General features: G+C 38.3%; 1 protein-coding gene across 3 annotated transcripts in view; it reads left to right on the top strand.

Annotated features, from left to right (window-relative positions):
• The window catches only part of VPS13C (vacuolar protein sorting 13 homolog C), a 101,345-nt gene extending 75,165 nt beyond the window's left edge, over positions 1-26,180 (top strand). For 2 of the 3 annotated variants that reach the window (XM_075432016.1, XM_075432015.1), the window contains 19 exons: positions 1,215-1,450; positions 1,774-1,924; positions 2,974-3,114; positions 3,898-3,979; positions 4,084-4,153; positions 5,011-5,122; positions 6,169-6,282; positions 7,676-7,812; positions 8,062-8,143; positions 8,586-8,699; positions 8,944-9,019; positions 9,677-9,840; positions 10,660-10,705; positions 11,607-11,730; positions 12,449-12,563; positions 18,991-19,082; positions 19,406-19,529; positions 19,790-19,873; positions 24,460-26,180. In XM_075432016.1, the coding sequence (XP_075288131.1) occupies positions 1,215-1,450; positions 1,774-1,924; positions 2,974-3,114; positions 3,898-3,979; positions 4,084-4,153; positions 5,011-5,122; positions 6,169-6,282; positions 7,676-7,812; positions 8,062-8,143; positions 8,586-8,699; positions 8,944-9,019; positions 9,677-9,840; positions 10,660-10,705; positions 11,607-11,730; positions 12,449-12,563; positions 18,991-19,082; positions 19,406-19,529; positions 19,790-19,873; positions 24,460-24,561 (2,166 nt within the window). In that variant the 3' untranslated portion in view covers positions 24,562-26,180. Of the gene's footprint in view, positions 1-1,214; positions 1,451-1,773; positions 1,925-2,973; positions 3,115-3,897; positions 3,980-4,083; positions 4,154-5,010; positions 5,123-6,168; positions 6,283-7,675; positions 7,813-8,061; positions 8,144-8,585; positions 8,700-8,943; positions 9,020-9,676; positions 9,841-10,659; positions 10,706-11,606; positions 11,731-12,448; positions 12,564-13,202; positions 13,999-18,990; positions 19,083-19,405; positions 19,530-19,789; positions 19,874-24,459 lie in introns of those variants that run through there. The other variant, XM_075432017.1, reaches the window with a different exon arrangement.
• The last annotated feature ends 394 nt before the right edge of the window (positions 26,181-26,574 follow it).

Below are 26,574 nucleotides of genomic sequence, written 5' to 3'. Positions count from 1 at the left end.
GATATGAAAGAAGGAGGATAACGTGTATGAGCTGTGGAAATATCTAAATAGTACAGAGGATGAATGAATTGCCATTTTTCTAGCAGTGCTGCATTTGGCTGAAGTATCTCCCTAAAGATGGAGAAGACACTGGACTGTTGTGACTGTTGCTTCCTATGGGAAGTGCTTGCTCACTAAGAGCTGTTTTGGTGTTTGTAACTCATGCAATATTAAAATAGGAGAAGGGGTGAAATGGGGGGCAAAATAACAACGGTCAACGTGGAAAATGAGTGAGGGAAAGAGGGAAACTGCAACTAGAAGCAGAGGTAAGTCTAGGATAAGACTGAGCAAGTATTTTGTTAAACAATGGGGTAGCAAGCACTGATGGAGGAAGGTTTTTGTCACTTAACTGGAACGTAGGCTAAATGAAGTCCTGTGTGTCTGTCTCTAGCTAGCAGCCCTCTTGCACCTGTGGCTAAACTCTGGGTTCTTCAGAGGTGGCTTGGTTTTTCTGTTGACTAGGCACAGAGTTAAGCAAAATGAGAATACTAGGAGCTAAAAGTAAGGACAGGAAAACAAGCTTGTGTTTCCATTATACTGGGAATGGATTTAGTTCCTCACAGCTGAACTCACACAGGTAACCAAATGCAGAGTGCTTTACTGTATAGACACTTTCTTGGGTCAAATTTTTTACATTTAAAAATGTTTTTAGTTTGAAACTAATTTCCTTAGTATATAATTATGGTTGCATTCATGATTATTTTGGACTTTTGAGAAAAGGGCTTGAACTATCTCAGTTTTGCCTTGCAAATTAAGAAATAAGGAATATCTGCACTTGAAGAGCAGAGATGTGAATCATTGTCTGATTTTACTGTTTTGTGGTGTATGATTTAATGCCACCTTCTCCCATCACCTACAATTCTAAGTCTTTTCTTTTGCGATGAATGCCTTTGTTTCCTAATAATTACCAATATTATTCTCATCCACAAATATTGCTGGAATGCCTACTTTTCAAAAGGAAAAAAAAAAAAAAATCAATCCCCAGCTTCTTTTCAGTATTTTGAATACAAGATGCCACCAAATCAGTATGACGCAGTAAACGGCACAAATAAGAAAGATACTGAGTTCTGGTTTGTATGTGTGCCAGTCAACTTGCTTATAAACATACAGCAACATCATAGATTTACTCCTGTAATATACTTATTATATACATTATTTTTTTTCCCCCAATACAGGATGAATGTGGCCAATTCCCTTACAATGCAAATACTCAGATACACTGGGTGTCTTTCTTGGATGGACGCCAACGAGTGCTGCTTTTCACAGATGATGTTGCATTGGTTTCTAAAGCACGGCAAGCAGAGGAGCTGGAGCAACCTGACCAAGAAATAAACCTGTCAATCCACAGTCTTGGACTTTCTCTTGTTAACAACGAAAACAAAAAAGAAATCTCTTATATAGGAATTACTAGGTACTGCACGTGGAAGCCTGAATATTCCTTTGAATAATCAAAATTTGACAGCATATTTTAATTTTAGCAATACAGTTGAGTTGACGGGGATGTCTTCAAATGAAATTAATATAAGTGAAACCTTTTAAAGTGAATTTAAGTTATGCCTTTATTCCCGTTGTGCAACTTGAATAAATAGGATTTAACTGCCTCCTTTCTTAGCTTCTATTAAAAAAAAGGAAACAATAGGAAGAAATTAAGATAATATATTTTTCCTTGGTTTGCATGCATAAGAAAGGTTTATAAGTACTTTTAAATTTTGAACCTTGTTATTTGTCTTGCAGTTCTGGTGTTGTCTGGGAACTGAAACCAAGGCAAAAGTGGAAACCGTTTAATCAAAAGCAAATAAACCTGTTGGAACAAGCCTATCAAAAGTATCTTTGTAAGAGTGATTTCCAAGCTCCAGGCTGGCATAAGCTAGACAGCAATACTGAGGTATGTTTTGACATTTCAGTGTTTAAATGATTGCAGAACATGTGCAACAGTGGAAAGAGACTTGGATTTTGCTAAGTGAATGTAGATGTATTAAGAGAAACACAAACAAAAAGCAAGCTTTTTTTGGAACAGTTTCACATTTTATACAGTAGAATATTTTGTATGGAGGCAATACTGAGGCGGTATTGAGGTATTTTCCAGACTTGTATTATGAAGTAAGAATCTCTAAGAATTTTACTTTTGTGTGGTAGAAAAGATTGCTTGGTATGTACATGTTAGTTATAAAACTATACCCTGATGTAACTTAAATTCTTTACAGAAATCTTGGTTTTAGCTTTTTAGTAAGCTGCGATGCCCATGACTTGTTATGATAAAGGAGCCTGTAGCGTTCAAAGATAATTGATATTAATTCACTTACCTGAACTTTTTTAGACATTAATTATGCATACCTGTATTCCACTCATAAATTTAATGTGTTGAAATGACTAAGTAAAATACAGGCAATTTATAGTACCATAATCAGGCTTCTTTTCTGTATCATGCTTTCATTTGAAAGACATATAGGCCCTCAGCTGTATGAGTACTTAAGTTTTGTACCTTGCAGTAGTGCATTTAAACTACATGGTGTCAAAAACTTGTATCTGTGTGTCATTACATTTGACGTGGAATAAAGGAGAGCTTTTTTCTTTTGCTTCTTGTAACTTAAATGTTTCAGGATCAGGGTAGAAGTCAGCTGGGAAAGTAGTGAGCTGCATGTAAGCCTCTTTAATTATGCCAGTGTAACATAAAACTCATGAAGAAATAGTTACTGAGATGACACAGAGGTTCCTGCCTGGGGCAACTAAAGTTGCAATGTGATGTGCTTAGGAGACTAACTTGTGGTTTGTGTTGCTTTCATGCATGTAATTGGACTGTGTAATTCAGCAGCCACGTGATCGTGAAATAAGGAAAAGTGCAGGTTTTATTTGCTGGTCTGTTTACTAGCAACATAACATTTTATTAGTTCTACAATTAAACTGTGTGTTAGCTCTGTTTTCTTGTATTTCTAGGTGAATTTTAGTAAAGTTCCAATGGCAATGCGTCTCCCAGTCAGATGCAGGATCCGACGGAACTTCCTCTCAGGAATTCAGATTGAATTCAAACAGTCGCCTCACCAAAGAAGCTTACGGGCTCAGTTGTATTGGCTGCAGGTACTGTCTTTCATCTTGTTCTATAGACTGAACGGACACTTTAAGGCTTTTATTTTATTCATTTATACGAAGAAGTATCTCAGAATCTTACATTTGTATTGCTGTGTTCACTACATCAGAGTAACAGAAGTGCTGTGCATGCTCACTGGTGGAAGAGTACATCAGAACTGCCATCCCAGGGTTGTGCAAGCGGTATGGGAAAACTTCCCCAAAATTGTGGTTTTATGTAAAGCAGAGTGTTGTGATGGAAAGTTTACTTCTAAAGAGAGGTGTTTTAAACCAAACAAAACCCTGAACCTTTTTCAAAATTTGTTTATCGCAGTTTACATATAGTCTTGTAACACCCTGTTCTAGAGAGTGTGTCTGGAGGTTCAGAGATCTGCTGTCTAGTGAAAAGTAGATGATAGACATTTGAATGCTCAATAATAGTGTGCAATAATATATCTGCATGTAAGTTTGACAGTGAATTAACGTGCAACACTTGCACCTGATGAGTGTACTCCAATCAGTGCTAACAGTGTTGCTTAATTAACCAACAGAGTGCTTGAGCAGGTTACTGGTGAGAAGCATTTAGTACTACAGGAAAATAATGGTGAGAAATCATCATTGTCATCTTCATCTCCATTTGCTGCGTTTCAGTCGTCTTTTCTCCTTCTCCCAAAAAAAGAATGGCATTCTTCTTGAACGTAATCTATAAACAAGTTTCTCAGACCTTCTAAAATAGAAATGTTCTTTGATTATCATGTCATTAAAATATTCCTGTAATTGTGCAATAATTTTTAGGTTGATAATCAATTGCCAGGATCAATGTTTCCTGTGGTCTTTCATCCTGTAGCCCCTCCCAAGTCAATTGCTTTGGATTCAGGTAAGAGAAAACCTTTGGTACTGTCAGATTTATTCAGCCTTGAAAGCAGTCACTTGGCAATTTATTTTTTACATAAACTTCAATTTATTTATTTATTTATTTAGAACCAAAACCCTTCATTGACATCAGCATCATCACTAGATTCAACGAATACAGCAAAGTACTGCAGTTCAAGTGAGTTTAACAGTGTATTGTAATACAATTTGGAGATTTAGCACGTTTTAGAAGTGAACCTTGATTTAAAGTTCATGTTCTCCTACCCAAACAACTCGACTTCTGATGGAGTTTTTAAACATCTCTAGCGAGAAAATATCCTTCTATAAGAAACTTACTTTCAGGAAGTGATGACTGCCCACGTGGAGGCACCGTTGTGCAGATTCTCTGGTACCCAGAACGGTTTCCCTCTCGTACTACAGCACCAGAGTTGTGTGCCTGCCTCTCTGCTGTACAGTGCTGGCTTCATTTGGCATGCTAATGACAGACCGCTCACAGTCTCTGAAGTAGCCCAGTACAGCCTGTTCTGTGGTGAAATGTGTGTGCTTTAGTTAATAGATTTGCATCTCTGGATTTTCTACTGAAAATGAGACAAAAATGTTATAGTAAGGGTTTCTATGCAAGTATCCGTACCTAACTAGTGTGGATATAATACTTGAGGGTGGTATATTTTAATAAAATAAATATTCAGTAATATGACTTTTGGAGAGAGATGGCTGGATAGGAGGGAGAAGTACACTGTTTAGGTGCTGTTATCCGTGGAGCACATAGAATCATAATGTATGAACATAAGCAGTATTTGGTGATGGTTAGTGTGTTTAGGTAAATTTTGAAAGAGTTGAGATATGAATAATCTACAGTAAGGTATAGCTTTATGAGGCTGGTAAGCCCTCCTAACTGTAAATAGGCAGTGGATATTGTAGACTGTAAGTCTTAATATGCAACATTGCATAACAAAACTTCAGTTACGTGCGGTAAGCTTGTGATGTTTAAGTTAAACTTCTACGAGTGTACACTGCTTTTTTTTCCCATTTTAGGTACTTCATGGTTCTTATCCAGGAAATGGCACTGAAAATTGATCAAGGATTTTTAGGAGCACTTGGTGAACTGTTCACTCCATCTACAGACCCAGAAGCTGAAAGACAAAAGGTAACATATGAGAGAAACTGATTTTTGCTAGAATGGGGCTTTTATGGTAACAGTGCTGCAATTTTCTCAATAGTTCAGTTTAGATGAGTGAATATTGCTTTTGACAACAGTGAATAAAGCGACATGGTAAGATAGTGTTTCGTGAAGCATTGGGATTTCTGCTAAACGTTGGCTGTAAGTATTGCTAATCGGCAAGCTGGAGTAACTGATACTTGGCTGTGTGTAACTGTTCTGCATTTCTAAGGTTTCATTTATTGATGATACAGTTATTTGAATTGTGGCTATGAAGTGTTAAGGGTGGTAGATGAAATAAGGTTAGGGTTTACGTGGTGGCTTCTAATTGTTAGTCTGCAGTGTCTTTTGTCTTTAGAGAGAAAAAGGAACAGATTTTCATGGCTCTGCATTGTCTGACGTAGGTGAATAGTGTTCAGAAAGGTCATGTTTGGTTCTAATGTGCGTAGCAGTGTCTTACAAGGTTTTTTTCTTAGAAATTATATCTTCAGATGTACTGTATAAAAATTCTAATTTTGTGAGGAAATAAAAAATGACAAAGAACCTCGGGAAGTTAGTTGTTTTCCTAACATTTCTAAACTAATTTAGAAGTGATACCTAAAGTGGTGGGGAAATTTTAGGGAATATCAAGTGATAGAACATAAATTGGAAGAGTCACTCAGAAATTGTTATAGGGTATTTTGGAGTTTGTTGGGTTTTGGGGTTGTTTGTTTTCATGTTTTGTTTCGGGTTTTTTTTTGTTTTGTTTTTTTTTAACCATGGATTAAAGAAAAGTATTCGTACAGTTATAATCTGGTATACGGAAGTAACTAGTCTGTTTCCAGTTGTGGAGGTGTTGGCTATGTAACTATTTAACTGTTTTATTATATTTGGCTGTGATTATTATTTTTGCTGTTTATTTCTATTATGTGTGTATATTTTTACATATATTTATATATAATGTTATATTACATATACATGTAATTATGCTGATTTGTAGGTTCGTGAGATAAACTTCTGTTCTATTTTTTCCCTTTTTTTAAAAATAAAACCAGTCTAAATTAATTCAGCAAGATGTAGATGCCCTTAACACTGAGCTAATGGAGTCATCCCTAACAGACCTGTCAATGCTCAGCTTCTTTGAGCATTTCCATATTTCTCCAATCAAGGTATGTAGCAGAGGTACTTTTGGTTAATAAAACGCTTGATATCCATGATCTCTTCATTCCTTAGAGTAAATACATCCTCAGATCAGCCTGCTGGGTAAGTGAGGTCTTCATGCTGCCTTCCTAATGGGGATTTTTTTGTGTTCTCTAGAACTTAGTATTTTGTTGGAAAACTTTCTTAGTTGCCCATGAGTACAAACAGACACTTAACCATTGCAAAGTGGGAAGAGTCAATGGGTATAATAATGAGGAAAGCTGAATGAATGCTGGCCTGAAGGTATCTGAGTAACGTATAATAAATTGTAATAAAATACACTTTCATGGGCTTGTCTTCGTGTCTCCCTTGAACCAGTTAGATTTTTCAGAGCGAGAAAAGAAACATCGTCAGTAATTATACATTATTCTGAATCTACAGAATGCTCCTCTAAGGCTATCAGATTGGATAAAAATTTAGAGGGGAAAAAAATTACTTTCTTTTTCTGTCAACTGAACATATAAAAGACAGACATAACCCCCAATACAGATGATTAAATTCTGGCACTCTTTTCAACTTTTTGCTTATTGCACTAGATATCTGTTAGGGTGCACTTAGATTTTTGGATATTTTTCTGATATGATTGTGCTTATAAACTTACCGGAATGTGGAGCCAGGGAGAACACTAGAGGAACAAGGCACTACTGTGATATTTTAATGTTATCTTCTGGCTAGTCTGGTTAAAGTTGTTGAAGAAACAGTTATAATTTTAAGTCTCTTTTGCATATTTAATTGAAATGTGTAGACGTGCTGCCTGTTAAGTGCAGGAAGGGGCTTCTTTTTCTCTTCTTCTTTTCCCCTTTACTTCAGTGACCCATCCAAATATTCAAAACCACTGGATAGTGGGAAGACGATGAAAATGGCTGTGTGGCCTTTTGGAAAAAAAAACTGAAAAGGGGAATCTTGAAATAGTCAAATCTTACAGGCTAACTGTTATGCCCTCTTTTAAGGGAGTAGAGGGGAGCAATATTAATTATGGTGATGAACAAGGGAAAAATATAATAATTTTCTGTTTCCTCCTCCACCTTGAAGAAAAGTGTGTGGATTTACTTTAAAAAAAGTGTCTTATCGACACCAAGCAATCCCATTTTACGTTCTTAAAGACAGTTCTTCAAAGTTCATGCATTTCCCCCAAAAAGCGACAGTTCTCTATACGGAAATATAAAGAAATACACATGTTACCAAAGTAATACCATTGTGAGTTCAAACATGTTTGTTTGAAATTTTACATTTTCTTTAAGTGAGTAAAGATACACTTAGCGCTGTTTCAGGGCTGGTTTGTTACATGTGCGCCACACAACCTGTCTGCTGTGTGTCTTTTTTGTCTTGATTTGTCTTGTTTTACTGTTTCTTTCTGGACAGTTACATTTGAGTTTGTCTCTGGCTTCTGGTGGAGAAGCATCAGATAAGGGGGGAGAAATGATAGCCATCCATTCTCTGAATTTGCTGTTGAAAAGTATCGGAGCTACACTAACAGATGTGGATGATCTTATTTTCAAGTAAGCTCATAACTTTTTTTTTTTTAATATGTATTTTGAATAAAGCCACTATACATTTAATAATTGGGTCTGTGGTAAACTTTGACTAGTATAAATGTACACAGCCTTTTGAGGAAAGGAAGGAATGGAGGGAAGATGGGGTTTGGGCTCCTTCTTAAGCGAGCAGGGCTTGAGGATTATTTGAAGGAAAAAAGAGAACTACTCAGAAGGAGAAAGAGTGTAACTAAGATGTAATTACTTGTCTTTCAGACTTGCTTTCTTTGAAATCACATATCAGTTCTATAAGAGAGACCAACTGATGAAGAGAGTTGCTAGACATTATAGTGAACAAGTAAGTTTGTTTAGTCAAGCTTTTGTCCAAAATTTTGAGTAAGTATCTTGCAGAATGCAGAAAGTAGGAAAGGAAAGGTAAATACCTCTAAAAGCTACGGATTTTTTATTTCATGGTGCTGAAGTAGGAATTTGATGGCACATTACAAAAATGTAGGTACAAAAGTGTCCTGAAAGTGTGTTTAAGAATTTTAAGTGATTGCTTCTGGTTTTTTTATTTATACTTTTCTTCACCAAAGTATACTAATGGTTATCCATCCATATACTGCATGTTTTGCCTAAGCCTGTCTTCATTCTAGTAGGAAGACTTATTTGAGTACTCTAACACCTTAGGTAGTAAATTAAAAAATTTAGCTGCTTTGGATTCTAACATGGAACTATGTGTAACAACAGCTAGTAACACTGCTCTTGTTGTTGCTTTTTTCCCCCACTTCGTTGTTTAGCTCCTGAAACAGATGTATGTTCTTGTGCTTGGGTTAGATGTTCTTGGAAATCCATTTGGCTTAATCAGAGGCTTGTCTGAGGGAGTGGAAGCTTTCTTCTATGAGCCGTTCCAGGTATGACTTCCTGATTCTTCAACAGTGGATGAACAACAGGCTGGTTGAATATATTGGTAGGGTTGTAGTTTTGGTGGCGTTGTACTCTCCACCCTGAACAGTTAAGAAAGCAGTAAGTTTTGATGTTACCTTTAAAGACATAACATACTCAAGTGGCCTTTAATCAGTGTGAAGGAATTGTTTTTCTTGAAATAGATGCATAAATATATAGTTTTCTGCTATTCATAATAAGCTTCATTTTTAGGGTGCTGTTCAGGGACCTGAAGAATTTGCTGAAGGCTTTGTAATTGGTGTTAAAAGTCTTCTTGGTCACACAGTGGGTAGGTATCATATCGTCACTGTTTTGCTAAGTTAGGTTAACTCATGGATTGCATATAGATTTTTTTTTCTTATTATTATGAAGGGAAAGTTATATTTTTAAAATACCTACATGGTGATTTTTTGACGAGTGTTTAAGTTTGTCAGATACTATTGCCAGTATTCGTGATGCAGATTGTTGGTACATAACTTACTGGAGATCATCTAAATCTGTTTTTGTAGACTGAGCAAGCAAACTGAGGAACACTGCATGTATAACTGAACTTGTAGCATGCTGTGGGTGAATAAGGAAAATAATTCTAGTGGTACTGAAATGTCTGGAGAAGACTGAGAATTGTTCTTAGGTTCAGCTACTGTTACAGTTACCTTAGATTTTTATTTAGCTATGTGTTACAATAATTAGAGAAAATATTATTACATCTAGTATGCTATATAACATGTACTGAAGTGATTTAAGAGTTCTCTTTTATTGTATTTGTGCATTTCAGGCCAGATTCTGGAGTCTTCTTATGGACAAAGTGGTAGTCACTCTGTGTAAATTGGCAATATCCAAACTGAATATGAAGGGAAATTGCTGTGAACTCTGTGGCTTCTTGTGTGTTGTCCACTGTTAAACTGTGAAAGGACAGTAACTTTGGCTTTCTGCCCTGTTCCATCAGGTGGTGCAGCAGGGGTGGTGTCTAGGATCACTGGTTCTGTTGGAAAAGGCTTGGCTGCTATTACTATGGATAAAGAATTTCAGCAGAAACGGAGGGAGGAAATGGGTCGGCAGCCAAAAGACTTTGGTGACAGCCTGGCCAAAGGAGGAAAGGGATTGTTACGGGTAAGAATGTGAAGTTGAGGCTATGACGTGCCAACTCTTAATCCATGCTTGAAAATTATGGGCAAGTAAGGTTGATAATGTTGACTTTATCAGTTCAGGAACTGAACAGAAGAGCCAAACAGGCAGTCAGTTTATAGGAGACTCAGTGTCATGTGTTTCAGGTCATGTTTTTGACCAGCTTGAGGAATTGAAGGTAGGGTCTTGGAAAGATAAAGTGTAGGAAGTCACACCAGTTTCTCCTCTGAGTTATATAAATAGTTACTCATGGTCAACAAATGTGTTATCTAATTTAAGTAACTGAGCCCTTATTTTGCCTTGCAGTCGATTCTGTCATTAAAGTCAGTTGGCTGTGAATTAGGGGCTCTGGGCATGTGCTGCACAGTAGAAATGGCTTTCTATATGCAGAGGTCTTCCAGACAGTTATTTGATGTTAATTTATCTTGAATATTTGGTATCACTCACTCATGACTGGGATTTCTGGCAGCTTCCTGCTAGTGGTCGAAGTGAAACAGCAACTTTCTTAATTATTGCAAGACTGATTACTGTACAGAAGATATGTTAGTCTTTCTTGCCAACGAATATGTTTCTTCAGCCATTTTCGTTTCCCTCTCTTTTCTTTCCCTCAGTTATAATTTTCTTAAATATTTAAAGTAAAAAAACCTAGAAAACAAATACCTGAAAAACCCAAGTCAAACAACATTTCCAATATTGAACTTCATAATGAAGTTTTAAAATGAAGGATGAGAGACAGCTGGTTGCCCGGTTGGACTATAGCGTTCCTGCTTCTAGGTAGGAACTTAATCATCTTCTTTGTTTCAGGGTGTTGTTGGAGGTGTGACGGGCATAATCACTAAACCTGTAGAAGGTAAGCACGCAGGTTGCACTGCACTGTGTAAGTGGTTTCCCAGTACTTTACAGTTTATTTTGTAGTTTTAAGAAATACTAGTCTAAGTGTAGTGATGCTAAGGCATAGCAAGGTCACATTTTACTTAGAAATATAATCTTATGCGATGATTTACTCAAATACCTTTTCAGCTTTTACTGCCTTACCACCTTTTTAGCCTATGTGTGAATTAAGGAATGATTGTCTTTGTGATGTATTTTGTTCAGCCTGCTGTGGTACCTAATTTATTGCTTAAAGCCAGAATAAAGATACTAAAAATAATAAATCAAAATGCACTAATTGAGAAAGTTTTTTGGGACTCCAAAAGTTGGAAAAATCTTAATAAGCAAATTTGGGTTTATGCCAGAGATCAGTATTTGTTTTTGTGAAGACTTACACTTTATCAGTGTGATAGATGATGAAAAAATCAAATAGAAAATGCTTCTTATTAAAATTCATGTCTAAGTGATTTAAATGTTAGAAGTAACTTGTTGTTTTGTTATTTTATAGGTTATTGGCACAGACTTTGAGGTGTAGTCCTTCTCTCATTGGTGGATGAACACAAATGCTTTCTAAATAGTGTTTTGATTCTTCCATATCACCAACACCATAAAATTTTGAGATAGAAATAGTTAACTTCCATTATACTTGTTCACCTTGCAATCTTCAGATTATTTTGTTATTACTATCAGCCTATGAAAACTGATATACTGACCTACAGTCCAGACTGAAAGTGTGAGGAGAATCTAGTTAACATCTCAGTTGTGCTGGCCTTGGAGGGTGGTACGGTGTTAAGTGCACAGCAACGTGGTTTAATTCTGTGGTTAATGTCTTCAAGTAGGTCATTAAAACTATTTCTTTTTCTGTTCCCTTTCTTTTAAAGGGGCTAAAAAAGAAGGTGCAGCTGGCTTCTTTAAAGGAATTGGGAAGGGGCTCGTAGGAGTGGTAGCCCGCCCAACAGGTGGGATTGTGGACATGGCGAGCAGTACCTTCCAGGGGATTCAGAGGTACGCTCTCACAGGAAGCTCTGGATGCTCTGCGTAGGCTGGATATCAGGGGGTCAAGTGGTCCAGTAGGGACACGCAATTATTCGTGTTAAATACAATATGCAGTAGGATATATGGGGCTGAGCGATGTGCAGTAGCCTGTGATGAATGTATTTTATGATGATTTCTGGAAACTGCTGCTTCAGAATACATCTTGGGGTGGTGTAGTTCAGGTAGATGACAGCTAGTCCATTTTCTCCTTTCCCTTCCTCCCCTCATTGGAAAGTAATCAGAAGATTACTTTCATGTGTGTCAGTTTTACTTTTGAGCTGGATTTGTGTACTGCTGAATGCAAAGAGCTAAATGTCATTTAAACTTACTGTAAAAAATTGACCATTCACATTTTTGGAGAAAAACTTGTCAATTTGAAATTTGGTTAGCAGTGCACAGCAGGGGCTTCTTGTGTTTGAAGGGGACCTTTGGAAAGTGTGTTAATAAACATGAGAACCCTTAGTGAATTATCCGTGGCTGGGAGTAAGCTTCTCCAAGTTACTCTGTAGCTGCCTGACTGGTGATGTTACTTTAGGTCTGTTGCTAGCAGGGTGTCTTGACATCAGTAGGGCACCCAGCAAGGGTAAGTGGGATATGTGGCAAGTGAAAGGTAGACTTTTTAAAGATTATTGGTGAAGCTCAGAATTGTAGTAGGCTTACCAGCACACTGTTCCACTGTCTGTGGCAGGGTGGCAGAATCAACTGAAGAAGTGTCTAATCTCCGTCCTCCACGTTTCATCCATGAAGATGGCATCATCCGGCCATACGATAGGGTGGAAGCCGAGGGTTACGATTTATTTGAGGTAGGACTTGCGCTGTAAATAACGTTAAAATTGTCTAACCTACAGGGTTCGGTTAAGGTGTGAATATGTGGAAACACGAAAAACCTTTTGATACTCAGTTCTAAGGTTTTGCTTAATAAGAAAGCTGAGGCTGGTTTACAAACTAAGCAACTTCTCAATAGGATGAGTAGAGCTTGAATTGTTTGGCATATACTACAACCACTGAAATTCTTTTTTTTTTTTTTTTTTTTGTGGTATCAACATTTGAAAAAACTGCATGAATTCTCAAAATACCACCTTTTGGTATTTCCTTACATTGTTCTTAATAGCAGCATATGTCATAGCTACAGGCATTATGTGGACATTCAGCCTGCTTCCACATCTGGATGTGGCTAACACATGGAGGATGAATCACAATTGTTTTGCAGTCCGAAATAATTGGAATCCAATTAACTTGTATGTCAGTCTTCACCTTCTTAAAACCTATCTTAAAATGCTTATTTTGTTGGTAAAAAGTTAGAGTAAAATAACTCTCTGCATTAACATTCTAAGACCAAAACTTCCATGTTTGCTATTTCCATCTAGATGTTCTTTTAATCCTGATTTCCTATTGTATGTCTAATGCTTCTTCTCTTTCTCTTTCTCTCCTGGCATACGCAGCAAGAACTGGAATAACGGAGTGAACATTTTCCATGTTTCTTCTCTATTTCCATCACGGTCTTACATCAGCCTTAAGTATTTAGACTAAGGGCATGATTGCATTTAATATGTCCTCTCCCCTTCATTCGTATCTTTTCTGTGTAGCAGTTGAATAAAACAGTGTTTCATGTTGTCTAGGCTGAGAAAACAGACAAAGAAACTTGAATAAGCATCTTCAGTAAGATTAGATAACTGAGTAAGATGAGAGACACTGGGAGCATTTATTTCCTGTATATTTGTTTTTCTGAGAGTGCTTAGCTCCGAATGAATGGCAACAGCAGAAGGCACTTGGAAAAAAAACCACAGCAGGGTAGACACTGGGTTCATTCATTTGGTAGTTTTCTCTTAGAGCTGGGGCTGTGGATAAAGGGGGAAAGCAACGTTTTGATACTTGTGCAAAACTTAAAATAGTGATATTGAATGGATTTTTTTTCTCTGACAATTCGTATAACTTTATGATATAGAAATACTGTTCCCATATAAATGCTAAGAAAACTTATATTTGTGGTTTCTGTAATATGCCATCGGCTTGTCATTTATACATCGGATGAACCACTATCACTCCAAGTTACTACTTCTATTACTTCTTTATGAAATTTTCAGTTTAAAAATATAGCCAGCTGAGGTGACTCAGGTTTCATTCACAGGATCTTCTGAGGCTTTGCTGTTCAACCTGCTTAAATGTAAACATCCAGCTGTTAACATGAGTTTACATTATATATATATAAGAATAAAAATATATATATTTCTAAATGCAGTGATGCCATAAATTTCATTTCTAATAGAACATATCATAAATTAACAAGCTATTCTCAGAGTGAATCGGTTGCCTATCATACATGGAAAAAAAACGTGGAGCAGAGATATCTCTCTGCTGATGATGCCCTTTTAGAATTTCGTGATCAATAGCTTATTTAGTTTAAAATTCTTTTAAAAACATTTAGTGAATTTTTATTTTATCTAATTAAGTGAAATTAATTCGTTGTTATATATTAAGCAAATGAAATTTCTTAATGGAGTGATATTTTTAAAATTTTTATTTTTTGCACTGCATTTTATTTTTTCCGCAGCATTTTTTCCATCTTTTAAAAAGGAAGCACAATTAACAATGAAAAGTGGATATTATGCAGTTCATGTACGTCTAATTTTTCTATGTTTCTTAGATCTGAATGGTGTAGATTGGAATTGTATACTAACCAGGAATTAATCCTCTGTATAGTTCGCTAAATACAGTTTATTCCTTTTGGAGGACAGTTGTTTGAATACAGGTTTGTTTTTTTTTTTTTTTTTTTTTGAATTGACTGGTTTGGATTGTTATGCTAGAGGTTAGTGTTGGGAAGGTTTTCTTTTCTAATGTAAGTTACAAGCAAGAGGGCGACAGTGTCTTTACAGGAAATAGGATATTTAGTAAGGAAGATGAGTCAAAGCCAGTTTTATATGCATTTACAAACTTAATTGCAAGTAACTTACAACTACAAGTACTGTTTATTTTTTGATCCAGTTTTGACCCAGCATTACAAGTAGTTTAAGCAGAATGCCCACCCTCTGTTTTAACTAGTGGATCTGGTGTATATGGGCTGTGTAGGGACCTGCTCAGTCAGTTCGAAGCCTGGAAAGTCAGCTTTGACTTCTCGCAGGGCACGTCTCTAGCGTGTGCAGTGGGGCTTGGTATTATAGCATGCGCTTTGTTAGACGCAGATGCACAGTCTGTGTAGCTGGAGAAATCAAGGGCAGCTTTAGGAGAATTGTTTTCCAAGGAGCAAGTTCTCATCAGTTTTAATCTTCGTATGAGGAGTGTTTGTAGTCATGAGATTTGCTAGAACAGGTAGTGAATGCCTTTGGCTTTGTTAGTCTTTGCCTTTTAGCGTGCATGTCTTGCCTTGAATCTGCTGCCTGCTCTGGTGAGGAGGCTGTGGCCTAACCCCAGCACTTCGGGTTTGACCTGGTGCGACTCATATGTTATTCAGTGTCTATGGCCTTACCTTGTGTCGTTGCCCAGTTTAAGCATGGAGCTTTATAAAGAATGCAGACCACTTCATGAATAATTGAGGTGTGGTGGTGAGACAGTGTTGTGTGGCAGGGAGAACACCATGCTAGGTTTCAGGCAACTGCAGATTCACTTTTCAGTTGAGCCACTGTGCTGCTGTGTAAATTTGCCCTGGTTCTTTCGTTTCCATGTAACAGTGAGTTGTACTTCTTTAAAGTGCTCTAGTACTCTCACAAAAATAAAAGTTTTTGATAAACATGCCCGAATTTTAAGAGCCTGCAGATGGTGGAGTAATTTGCATCAAGTGCAACCCCCTGTTTACTTAATGCCACCACCACTGTACTGATGGCTATCAGGTGTACTGAGAGTAGCTCACAAACAAGTTGTATCTTGGGCACAGAGCTCAGTGGGAACTCCTGCTCTAGTAATATATTGCATGTAAATCTAAAAATATTATCGAGATTGTTTCTGAAGTTATGAGAAACAGGCTTTCTCTCCATAGCTTGGAGTTTAAGTAGAGGAACCTGCTTATGAACCCAACACAAGGGTTCAGAATATGGCTTGCAACCTTTGAATTGCAGTCTTACGTGGTGGTGGGTTTTATATTTATTTGATTTTTTTACTTCTTTTTAAAATAGCTATGGTTCAGGTATAAAATGTGAGTTCATGTTTTGATTTTAGTCATAGGCTGCCATTGGTCTTCTGATGTTTTGAAGATACTTTGAGATAAGTCTTTTGTGGCATTTTTCTTCCTTTCAGGTATGTTTTGTTTCAGAAATTTTTAAGATGGTCAGAAAGTGATATTTCTTCACAGAAGATGTGAACCCTATATTTTTGGTTGCTGAAAAATGCTGAATTAAGATGTTTTTCCAAATGTCACATCACTAGGAAACAAACCCAGGAAAACACTATGCTTTTAACTCTTGAATATTGATCCACTTTTGAGCTTAAAGGATTTTTGGGGTCGGTTGCAATGTATGGTGATGGTTTAAGACAATTGGTGATCTCTTAAATATATGAAAATAAAATGCAAATAAAAATAAATGGTGAAGCCTTTTTCAGTTGATTCTGACGTAAGCTGAGTTGACAGAAGATCTTTGCATTTTGGTCACTTAAGCTATGTAGGGTTCTTAGCCTGCGTGGTTGACCATAGACAGATAAATGTGGAGTCAAGTTTAGCTTCTGTTGTCACCTTGCAGTTTTACGGATTCAGCCATGGAAATACAGAAGGAAATGTATCTTTACAGAGAATAACTAAAAACATACTGAATTTGTAGTCCTCCCTCTTTAATTTGTTCTCACTAGTTCTCAGAAACAGCTTGAGAAATTTACTCTTATACAAAGGCTGAATTTGACAGTAACAGCTGTGAAATGAACTGAAGGTCATCTTATTTTGCTGTGGAGAACATCAAGCCAATTTTGGGGCATCCAGTTACAGGCACTTGCTAAACTTTGGTCTACGGTGCATACATTCTACATCCTGGCGAAGCGGGTGGGGCCTTCATTCTTCCCTCTGGTTCCTCCCATTCCTACACAGGAGCGGCACATGTTCCATTAAAACAGATTGTATGATAAAAAAGGCAGTTGTATTGGCTTAGAGAGCACAAAGGCAAAGTGCATTGACATCATGGCTATACAACTGTCTTTGTTCATTTTTACTAATAAAACATTATTTACAAGCGGAATGTGTGTTTTGTAAAGATTTTTTGCACTGATGTAACGTTCTTAGTGGTAGAGGGTAGATTAAATGTTTGAGATGCTGGAATTTGACCCATGGTACACGCATCTCAGTTGACTGCTTTGTGGTGGTAGTTGAAAGCTTTTGATCTCAGCAATACATGGTAAGTTCTATTTTGTGACCTAGGAAGACTGTAGTAATTGGAGTTTCTATAAAATCCTCTATTAATGACAATCGTAATTTTTAAATGTATAGAGTTCATGGTTGTTGGAGAATGTAACTAGGCTAGTGACCCTGACCAGGCTTTTGTGACTACTGTGCTGGAGCCCTGTGTTTGTTAGAAGCTTCTTGAGTATAAATGGGATCCAGATGCTCTTGGTGGCTAGAGGCTTAGGGCAAAGTCCTGGGTATGCACAACCTCTTTCCAACACTGGTTTCTAAGGTTGAGACTATATCATCCAACTGCTCCGCTATTACCAGTATTACTGGCTTCTAAATGTTGTCTAGTTGTTTATGAATAACTTTGCAGAATTCCAACATCAGTACTTTGATTTGCAGGCTCAGAGACATGATTGAAGTATAGGAATGTATATATTGTGTATTACAGCTATACTTATCTTTGCAGTCCAAAATAAATGCAGAACTGGGTTTAAACCTGATGTGTATGTTCCTTGTTCCAGTTTTTTCATGCTAGAGTTTTAATCTTTGAATGTAACGATGTACAGCTTCCTCAAAGAGAATAGTAGGCATGGATATTTTAGGGGCTTCCCATTGAGTGTTCAGCTGGTGGTTGGTTTTAGAGAAGATGTGTGTGATATGACACTGTCACTATGGTAGGTTTGCTGCCCAGAGAATTCGTGACCTCTGCATTTAATACAGCCTGTGTACAGAGAAGATTATTTAGTAACGATCACATATTTACCATGTAAATGACAATTACAGTCGAAACATGAATTCTAGCAACCTTACAGCTACTAACTGCATACAGGATTGCAACAGAAAACATGTATTTAGTTCTAGCAGAGCACTCCTGTCCTGAGGGACTTTCATTCATTCAAGCTAGTAACCCAACTACATTTACCTGTAACACATGGTTAATGTGTTACATTAATCGAGCAGGCAGCAAAGTAGGGTGGACAGAAACAGATTGCCTGCCTTTTGGCAAATTCGTAGCAGAAGACCCAGTAGTTGGCAGAGAGCTATTCTCATACCCAGTTTGACGTTGGGTTCCCATTGGTAGTACATTATTCATTTCACAGTTTTATCTTTTTCTACAGGTTGATTTGATGTGTATCCGTTTCCCACAAATATGTTGATGTGTTGCTCTGTGAATCTTCTTGCCGTTAAGCCAGTGTTACTGTGAGCTTGATTTAGGGGTGACAGTGGAACTGTCCTCCGTGCTGCTCTTGGGAGTTGATGGAATATTGTAAACCTGGTGACATGCTGCAGAAAATACTATACTGCATTTAAACAGCATGTACAGAATGGGAGATCTGAAAAATATGTACTCAGAAAAGTAATGAAGAACTGAAAAGAAAAAAAGCTAGGAAGCACTTTGGTACTTTATTTCAAGACTTTAGCACTTGAGTCGTAGTTGGCGAACAGAAACATGGTGAGTAATTTGATCTACGCTTTCGTAAACCTTCTTATTTTGGATGTTGCATAGGCACGTCCATTCAACACTTCAGAAGCCTGACCTGGAGGTGCACTGAGTATTTGGGACTTGATAGCTTATTTCTGAGGGTCTGGGCCATGGGCTGCTGTCTTTAAAGGTACTGTTGCGGATTTCACTCTTGAATCAAGTCTGCAGTGTGGGGTGTAACAGAATGAACATTACTAAACAGTTATTAGCACAGAAAGGAAGTTAAAGCTGAAGAAATAGTCTGATACTGCAGTGTCAGTTTTCTGCCTCTTGAGTGCAACAGATCAGACCTTTCAGTGCCTCAGCTTCAGGACCAAGAACACCGAGAGCCTGCCTTTAAAGAACCAGTTCAAGGAGATAACTTTCTAAAAGGTTTTTGAATTGAAAACATGGCTTTGAGTTTTCTTTTTACAGCTCAAAAATTATTTTCTGTTTGTTTCAGAAATTGCACATCAAGAAACTGGAAAAAGAGGGCTATCGATACCACTGTGCACTTCCGAGAGGCAGGAGAGCAACCCTTATCGTTACCAATAGGTATGAAGCTTTGAAGAGTTTCTAAGGGCTTGTCTTGGTTTCAGCCTGTGGATTAGATATCTGGCTAAGTCTAAACTGATTACTGTTCTCTGCATATGTACTTTCCTTATCCATATTCTTCTTCATTTTTTTATGTTTTATTTTGTTTCCTGTATGAAAAATACAATATGATGATGACGTCAGTAACAGATACTAATTTAGGAAGACAGTTTACTCTGAGATCAGTGACTCTGTCATCATACTGGAGGGAAGTGTTCTTTTCTCTTTTTTCCTTGAGCATTTTATCTTTTTTTCTTGAGTATTAACTTTTCTCTTCTGAACAGGAGACTGATCTATGTTAAAGAAGTGGAAATCTTAGGCCATTTAGCAACAGAGTGGGATTACTTATTTGAAGACTTTACACGCTGTCCTTCCTATGAAGCAAATGTTTTAAAAATAACTGTTTTGGTAAGAAAAACATGTAAATTTTTTTTTTATTTAACACTATCTAAAAGTCCAAACATGCTCAACTTATTTATGGTTCTAACTGCTAACCATGGGACTATGAGACATGAATTACTCAAGATTTCTTGAAAGTATGGGTTGGGTTGGACAGAGGCCACACTGAAATCTAACCCGCAGTTGACATTCAAGCCATTTCAGTGTCAGACTCTGTGTTCTTATTGTGCGAGACAGCTGAAGTACAGTTTTATTCCTCTCTGCAACAGGATCAAAAGATGTTCCAAAGGAAGGACAGCGCAGGTCATGAATGTGTGAAGATAGTTCAGCTTCAGGATGAGACTGCAGCAAGGGTACGTTCTTTTTTTTTTTTCTCTTTCATCTTCTTTCCGTATGATATTGTTAAAAGTTGTTGAAACTCGACTAGTAAAAAAGATGGTAACGTTGAGGGACCTGTTGTAGAATAGGCTGCTGTTCCTGAGGACTGTTTAGCATACTTCCATGTTGAAAAATGAGTTTAACCAGGAGGAAGGTGAGACAAGATAGTCTAAAGCATTCAAGAGAGTATATGTAATAATAATTTAAGGTTGAAGTTGCGTAGTGTTGTGTTTTGTATATTAAAACTCACTGAAGGAAAATAATTCAAAGAAGTAATAAGTTCATTATAGTGTCTGGAGAGGCTGCTTTGTTTTGGGAGCTGTTGTTCTGTGGATGGTTGGGTCTCGTAGCTAACTCACATAAGCTGAACTAACAATTTGTATAAATTCCAGAGTACTGCAACCATAGAAAAATTTACTTTGGAAATCCATGTGTCTTACTATAGTTTTGTATCAGATGATGAGAGAGGTGGAGTTCTTACTGATACCAAAAGTGAAAGCAATTAGATCTGCAGCATTTTGGAAGCATGCTTGACATTGTAGCTCCAGTAAATGGCAAGTCAGCAGCTAGAATCAGAATGGTCCAAATTGCTTCTATTAAATTGATCAAGCCTTCTGAAAGAGTGGGTTAGACCAGGAAGGGAAAAAAAAATGCTGTCATTTTGAGGCACTTTTTTCATTTAGTGGAAAAGTGTATATTATTTCTTCACTCTCTTGTCTAAAGAAAAAGTTCCTTCAACTTTTTCTTACAGCATGTCTTCCAAATCACACTTTTGGTTAATTAATTTAAATCCTTTTAGTTTGTCTGTGTCTTAGTGTCATCGCCAAAGCTGGAAAATTGTACACAACACACAGGCCACACTAGAAGGATACTTCTTTGTGTTTAATTCTGTTTTTTTTCTCTTACTGCCTAACAATAGGCATGCCCCTTTAGTAACATTTATGCTGGTATGTATACAGCGAAAATTTTTCAGTCCTGAAGTGCAACACTACGCATTTACCTGCCATGGATTTCTGTTTTCTTGAGTTTAGCACTATTAGTCTTCATTTTGCATCTCGCTTCTTTGTGTAGATCTCGCTTGTAGATGTATACCAATTTGATAGGAAGACACAATAAAAGTACAGGTCACAAGTAATTGCCGCTTCTGTGAAGGCTTCTGTCGTAGCCTTTGTGTACGTGCATGAAACGAATGTCTGTAAGATCAGGTTAAGGTTATCTGTAGCTCCCTTGTTCTTTCTGTCTCCCCTAAAAAACAAACAAGCGTTTCAAATTTGCCCCTCTGGAGTCCTCTGAATCTTACCCCAGCCTCCCTGAGTTAGCAGAAATCCATAAATGTTTCGAATACTTCAGGTATGCCTGGTGCAGATTGTTTGTCCATCCGGCTTCACATTCTTTATTTTAGTATTCATTGTTGTATAAATGAGTTTTATTTTCATTGAAACCATGGGTAAAAAAGCCCTTAGAAGCATTTCAAACACTGCAGCTTTCACTGAATGCTGGAATCTCTTAGGTAAAATGAGACTGACTGTCCCAGCTGCCCCGGTACGTTTTGGTTGTTTTGGTTTAGTTTGTGTTGTGGGGTTTTTTTCCACTAGGCATTTACACATATCACATTGACATTAATTTTCTCAGACTAGAGATCTGTAAGTACGTTAATATTATGTATACACTTTTTATGCATAAGGTACAATATGTTTAATGTTAGACAGTTGGGACGTGGAGGGGTTTAACTATTGGATTGTTGGGATTCAGCAATTAAGTAAAAATGACTGATTTAGTTGCACTGCTTTGTTCAGTTGTTTTTAATTTTAGAATTATTATAGGTTCTATTTTGATGTATCCTTTTGTGGGTTTAAACTATCCAGTTTGAGAGTGCTTTTCATTGTATATATTCTCAGAAGTGCCTGCTGTCATTTATATCTTTTAGTTATAGTGGATGTTCTCTTACATTTCCAGACAATGGTAATGCACACCTCTTGGTTGTTTGGCCTGAACATAGTCCTCTTTTGAGGTTTCCTACCTCTGACTGAATCTAGCAGCTGTAGGCTCTCAATACTTTTCTATCCATTTTAGTAGAGAAAAGATTGCTTGCTTTGATGTGCTGCTAAATTTTCCTCAAAGACCTTATTCTTAAGGCATTTAAGCTTTTGCTAAAAATGATATGTAGCAACAGGAACAGAGGATTTTGAGAGCTGGCACATGCCAATTAATGGATCTAGTACGTTGCAGTGCTTGGCCAGTATGTTTATTGGAGACCTTTGATCCCACAAGATGGGAAATTCAGCAAACAGAAGGAATGCATCCTTACATTTGTGTTGGTTAGTATCCCTTCTGTGAAATGGCTATTGAAATGCCAACTGCTGCTTTGTAGTGGCTGTGTTAATAGCACAGGCTGTAGTTCCCAGGTGCGTAGGCTGCCTGCACAGGAGTTTAATGCTTGATCTTTAAATGGCCTGGCTTTGGAAGCCTTCGGAGCACATGGTGTTGGAAATGTCATTTGCTTATCTGTCTAAACTTAGATCACTCGTACTGGGGTGCCGCCTGAGGAACGTTTATCTAGTAAAGTGTGAATAACATCATAAATGTATACTACCTGAAAAATCGGGGTAGATTGACACTACCACTGAAGCTTTTTCTGGGTGGAATATGATGCATGTGAATCAGAAGCTGTGTATCTGAAGCTAGGGACAATGTGGGGCCGCTGCTGAATGAGGCGGGTGTCCTGGTGACGGAGGATGCAGAGAAGGCAGAGCTACTGAATGCCTTCTTTGCTTCAGTCTTCAGTGCTAAGACTGGCCCTCAGAAATCCCAGGCCCCGGAGGTAAGAGAAGAAGCCTACAAAGAGGATGACTTTTCCTTGGTCGAGGAGGACTGTGTGAGGGATCGCTTAAGCGATCTGGACGTCCACAAATCCATGGGCCCCGATGGAATGCACCCATGAGTGCTGGGGGAGCTGGCGGATGTCATTGCTGAGCCACTCTCCATCATCTTTGAGAGGTCCTGGAGGACAGGAGAGGTGCCCGAGGACTGGAGAAAGGCCAATGTCACTCCAATCTTCAAAAAGGGCAAGAAGGAGGACCCAGGTAACTACAGGCCGGTCAGCGTCACCTCCATCCCGGGAAAGGTGATGGAGCAGCTTATCCTGGAGGCCATCATCAAACAAGTGGAAGAAAAGAAGGTTATCAGGAGTAGTCAGCATGGATTCATCAAGGGGAAATCATGCCTGACCAATCTAATAGCTTTCTACGATGACATAACTGGCTGGGTAGACGAAGAGAGAGCCGTGGATGTTGTCTACCTTGACTTCAGCAAGGCTTTCGACACAGTCTCCCATGATATCCTCCTAGGGAAGCTGAGGAAGTGTGGGCTGGATGAGTGGTCGGTGAGGTGGATTGAGAACTGGCTGAATGGCAGAACTCAGAGGGTTGTCATCAGCGGCGCTGAGTCTAGTTGGAGGCTGGTAACAAGTGGTGTCCCCCAGGGGTCAGTACTGGGCCCAGTCTTGTTTAACTTCTTCATCAACGACCTGGATGAAGAGTTAGAATGTACCCTCAGCAAGTTTGCTGATGACACCAAGCTGGGAGGAGTGGTAGATACACCAGAAGGCTGTGCTGCCATTCAGCGTGACCTGGATAGGCTGGAAAGCTGGGCAGAGAGGAACCTGATGAGGTTCAACAAAGGCAAATGCAGGGTCCTGCACCTGGGGAGGAACAACCTCATGCACCAGTACAGGCTTGGGGCAGACCTGCTGGAGAGCAGCTCTGCGGAGAGGGACCTGGGAGTGCTGGTGGACGACAGGTTAACCATGAGCCAGCAGTGTGCCCTGGCTGCCAAGAAAGCCAATGGAATCCTGGGGTGCATCAAGAAGAGTGTGGCCAGCAGGACGAGGGAGGTTCTCCTTCCCCTCTACACCGCCCTGGTGAGGCCTCATCTGGAGTACTGTGTCCAGTTCTGGGCTCCCCAGTTCAAGAAAGATGAAGAGCTACTGGAGAGAGTCCAGCGGAGGGCTACGAGGATGATGAGGGGACTGGAACATCTCCCCTACGAGGAGAGGCTGAGGGAGCTGGGCTTGTTCAGCCTGAAGAAGAGAAGGCTGAGAGGGCACCTTATAAATGCTTATAAATATCTGCAGGGTGGGTGTCAGGAGGATGGGGCCAAGCTCTTTTCAGTGGTGCCCAGTGACAGGACAAGGGGCAACGGGCACAAACTGAGGCACAGGAAGTTCCGTCTGAACATGAGGAAGAACTTCTTCCCTCTGAGGGTGACGGAGCACTGGAACAGGCTGCCCAGGGAGGTTGTGGAGTTTCCTTCTCTGGAGATATTCAAGACCCGCCTGGACAAGGTCCTGTGCAGCCTGCTGTAGGTGACCCTGCTTCGGCAGGAGGGTTGGACTAGATGACCCACAGAGGTCCCTTCCAACCCCTACTATTCTGTGATTCTGTGATTTGAATGTTTGTGGAATTATCGTTCTTGAATTATTGCTATATTTAGTAGCATCTTGCAGAAGAAAACTGCAGATTGTGCACTTTAATTTTCTTTCTTTCAATATGTTGCTTTACAGAGGATTTGTTGTGCCATTCAGGAAGCCCAGGCAACAAGAAGACAACAGAAGTTGGTGAAGCAGGCATCATTGCAGTTGAAGAAACCACAGACGCTGTCTTGATAATGACAGGATTTGTCGGGTTTGACCTTTGGTATGCACTTTTATCCCTAAAATAGAGTAGAAGCAACATGGAAACACTGTGCGGAAAGTAAAGATAGAATATCTGAGGTCTACCTTCAGAGTTGACAGCCATAAACACTTTAAGAAGCTGTACCTCCTTCTAAAACTATGCATTTTGTTATTTTAAAATACACATTTAAGTTTAAAAATTACAACTTTTACTGAAATGTTTTCCCACTCTCACGTTTTCTTTTCTACCCTTTTTCAAGTCAGGAGTCCTTGTAAATGGATTGTAAAATAAAGTGGTTATCTGATTTGCTCTCTCAAGTTTATGGTTTACAGACAGGTTGTAGCAATTTTGTTCCTAGTGTTTTGCAAAGTAAAGTATTGGTGTTACTGATTGAAGATAATCAAAACCTCCTTCCATTTTAAGCAGCATTCTCTTTAAATTAAGAAAGAAGTGTACATGTTTAACTACTATAATTTCATCCCTGTCTGTTTAGTATTAGAAAACACTGCACTGGAGCATCAGAAGAATGAATATGTATGAAAGAAATAGGCTACTGTTGTCTGGAAATGCTTACTTTGGAATGTTGTCCCACTGTAAATGAAAATCTGCCGGTTAAAAATGGGAAATACTATTCACCTGTGATGTGCATGTGTATGGTTTTGGTTGTATCGCTGTAGCTTAAAGACCTCAAGGAGGAACAGCACGCTGGTTTTAGACAGCATTGTATGTCAAAAGCTTAAATCAAAGTAATTAGCTTTCCGTATTTCAGTGTATGTTATTCCACCGAAAGGATGCCAGCTCATTAAGCTGAAAGTCACTTCTGAGATAATATTTTTGTTGCAGTTTCTCTTCTTGAAGACTGTTAGCATTCAGTTTAACAAGATATTTAAGCATATTTAAAGTATATGCCTAGTTGTTAATGGTATGAATAATCCCATGAACGTCATTGAGACAACTTCCATTTTTAGCACAAGGCACGTACTTGGTTAAGGGCTATATAAGCAAACAGATTTTAGTTCAGTGCTCAGTAAACTAAGACCTCTTATTGTCAATCTTTGGCTCTTGCATAAGATACAGAGTGTCCTTGCAAATGCTTGCTGTTAAGAACTTGTTCTTTCCAACTTCCCTTGGAAAGAATGATTTGGGTTTTTTTTTAGATTTAATTTTTGCACTGGATGATAGCTATAGATACGAACTCAATGGATAAAAATGGCAATATTCTTGCATAGATCTATTCAGTAAGTGGAGTAATCATGAGAACTAGCCCTGGATTTTCAAACTCTCTTCATAATTAAGGGCTGGTGGATTCTATAAGTGTACTTTTAACCTGTACCTATGATCTCCTCAAAATGAAAAAGCTTAAGATGCTTGAAAGTAAGCTGCCAAACAGAGAACTTTTAGAGAACATCTGCAGACGTGATTTTATTGCTATTGTATGCACATGGCTATTAATCTGGTTTGCTATGCTGGAAAAAATGTGGTACAAACTTTAATTCTGTGATATCACCTATTTTCTAGAAAACTCTGCTCAAACATTAACTAAAATAGCGAACTTGTATGTATATCAAGCCCATGTTTAAAAAAAGGACAATAAAATTTTTATATGCAATTACTTGTGCTATGATTTTTAAATGTCATTGCTTCTAAAATATGTTATGTGCTGCTGGTTTGCCACATATGGAAAAAAATAGTGGAGTGCTAGTGTACTGCAGGAGAGCTTGCTACAGCCCAGCGTTTCCTTCAGCTTGGTGTCTGGCATGTAAGGGATAGTTGTATGTGTACTGTCTCTTAATTCATAGTTGAAAATAGATTTCACTTCGGTCTACTCAGTGCGTGTTTAGATGGTATCATGGGCCTTTTTTGACGTGGAGAATTGGAGCTTAAAACAGGTCTGACACGTTTCTGGCTCCACTCATCTGCTTGACTCAGCTCTGTACTGCCTCATTTTTGTTTGTAAACCTGCTGGCTGGAGTTGTGAACCGTGGGTATTTTGTTTTCTCGTT

The sequence above is a fragment of the Opisthocomus hoazin genome, chromosome 10 (genome assembly GCF_030867145.1).
Source record: "Opisthocomus hoazin isolate bOpiHoa1 chromosome 10, bOpiHoa1.hap1, whole genome shotgun sequence".
Taxonomy (NCBI): domain Eukaryota; kingdom Metazoa; phylum Chordata; class Aves; order Opisthocomiformes; family Opisthocomidae; genus Opisthocomus; species Opisthocomus hoazin.
This window is presented reverse-complemented; position numbering and strand designations above follow the sequence as displayed.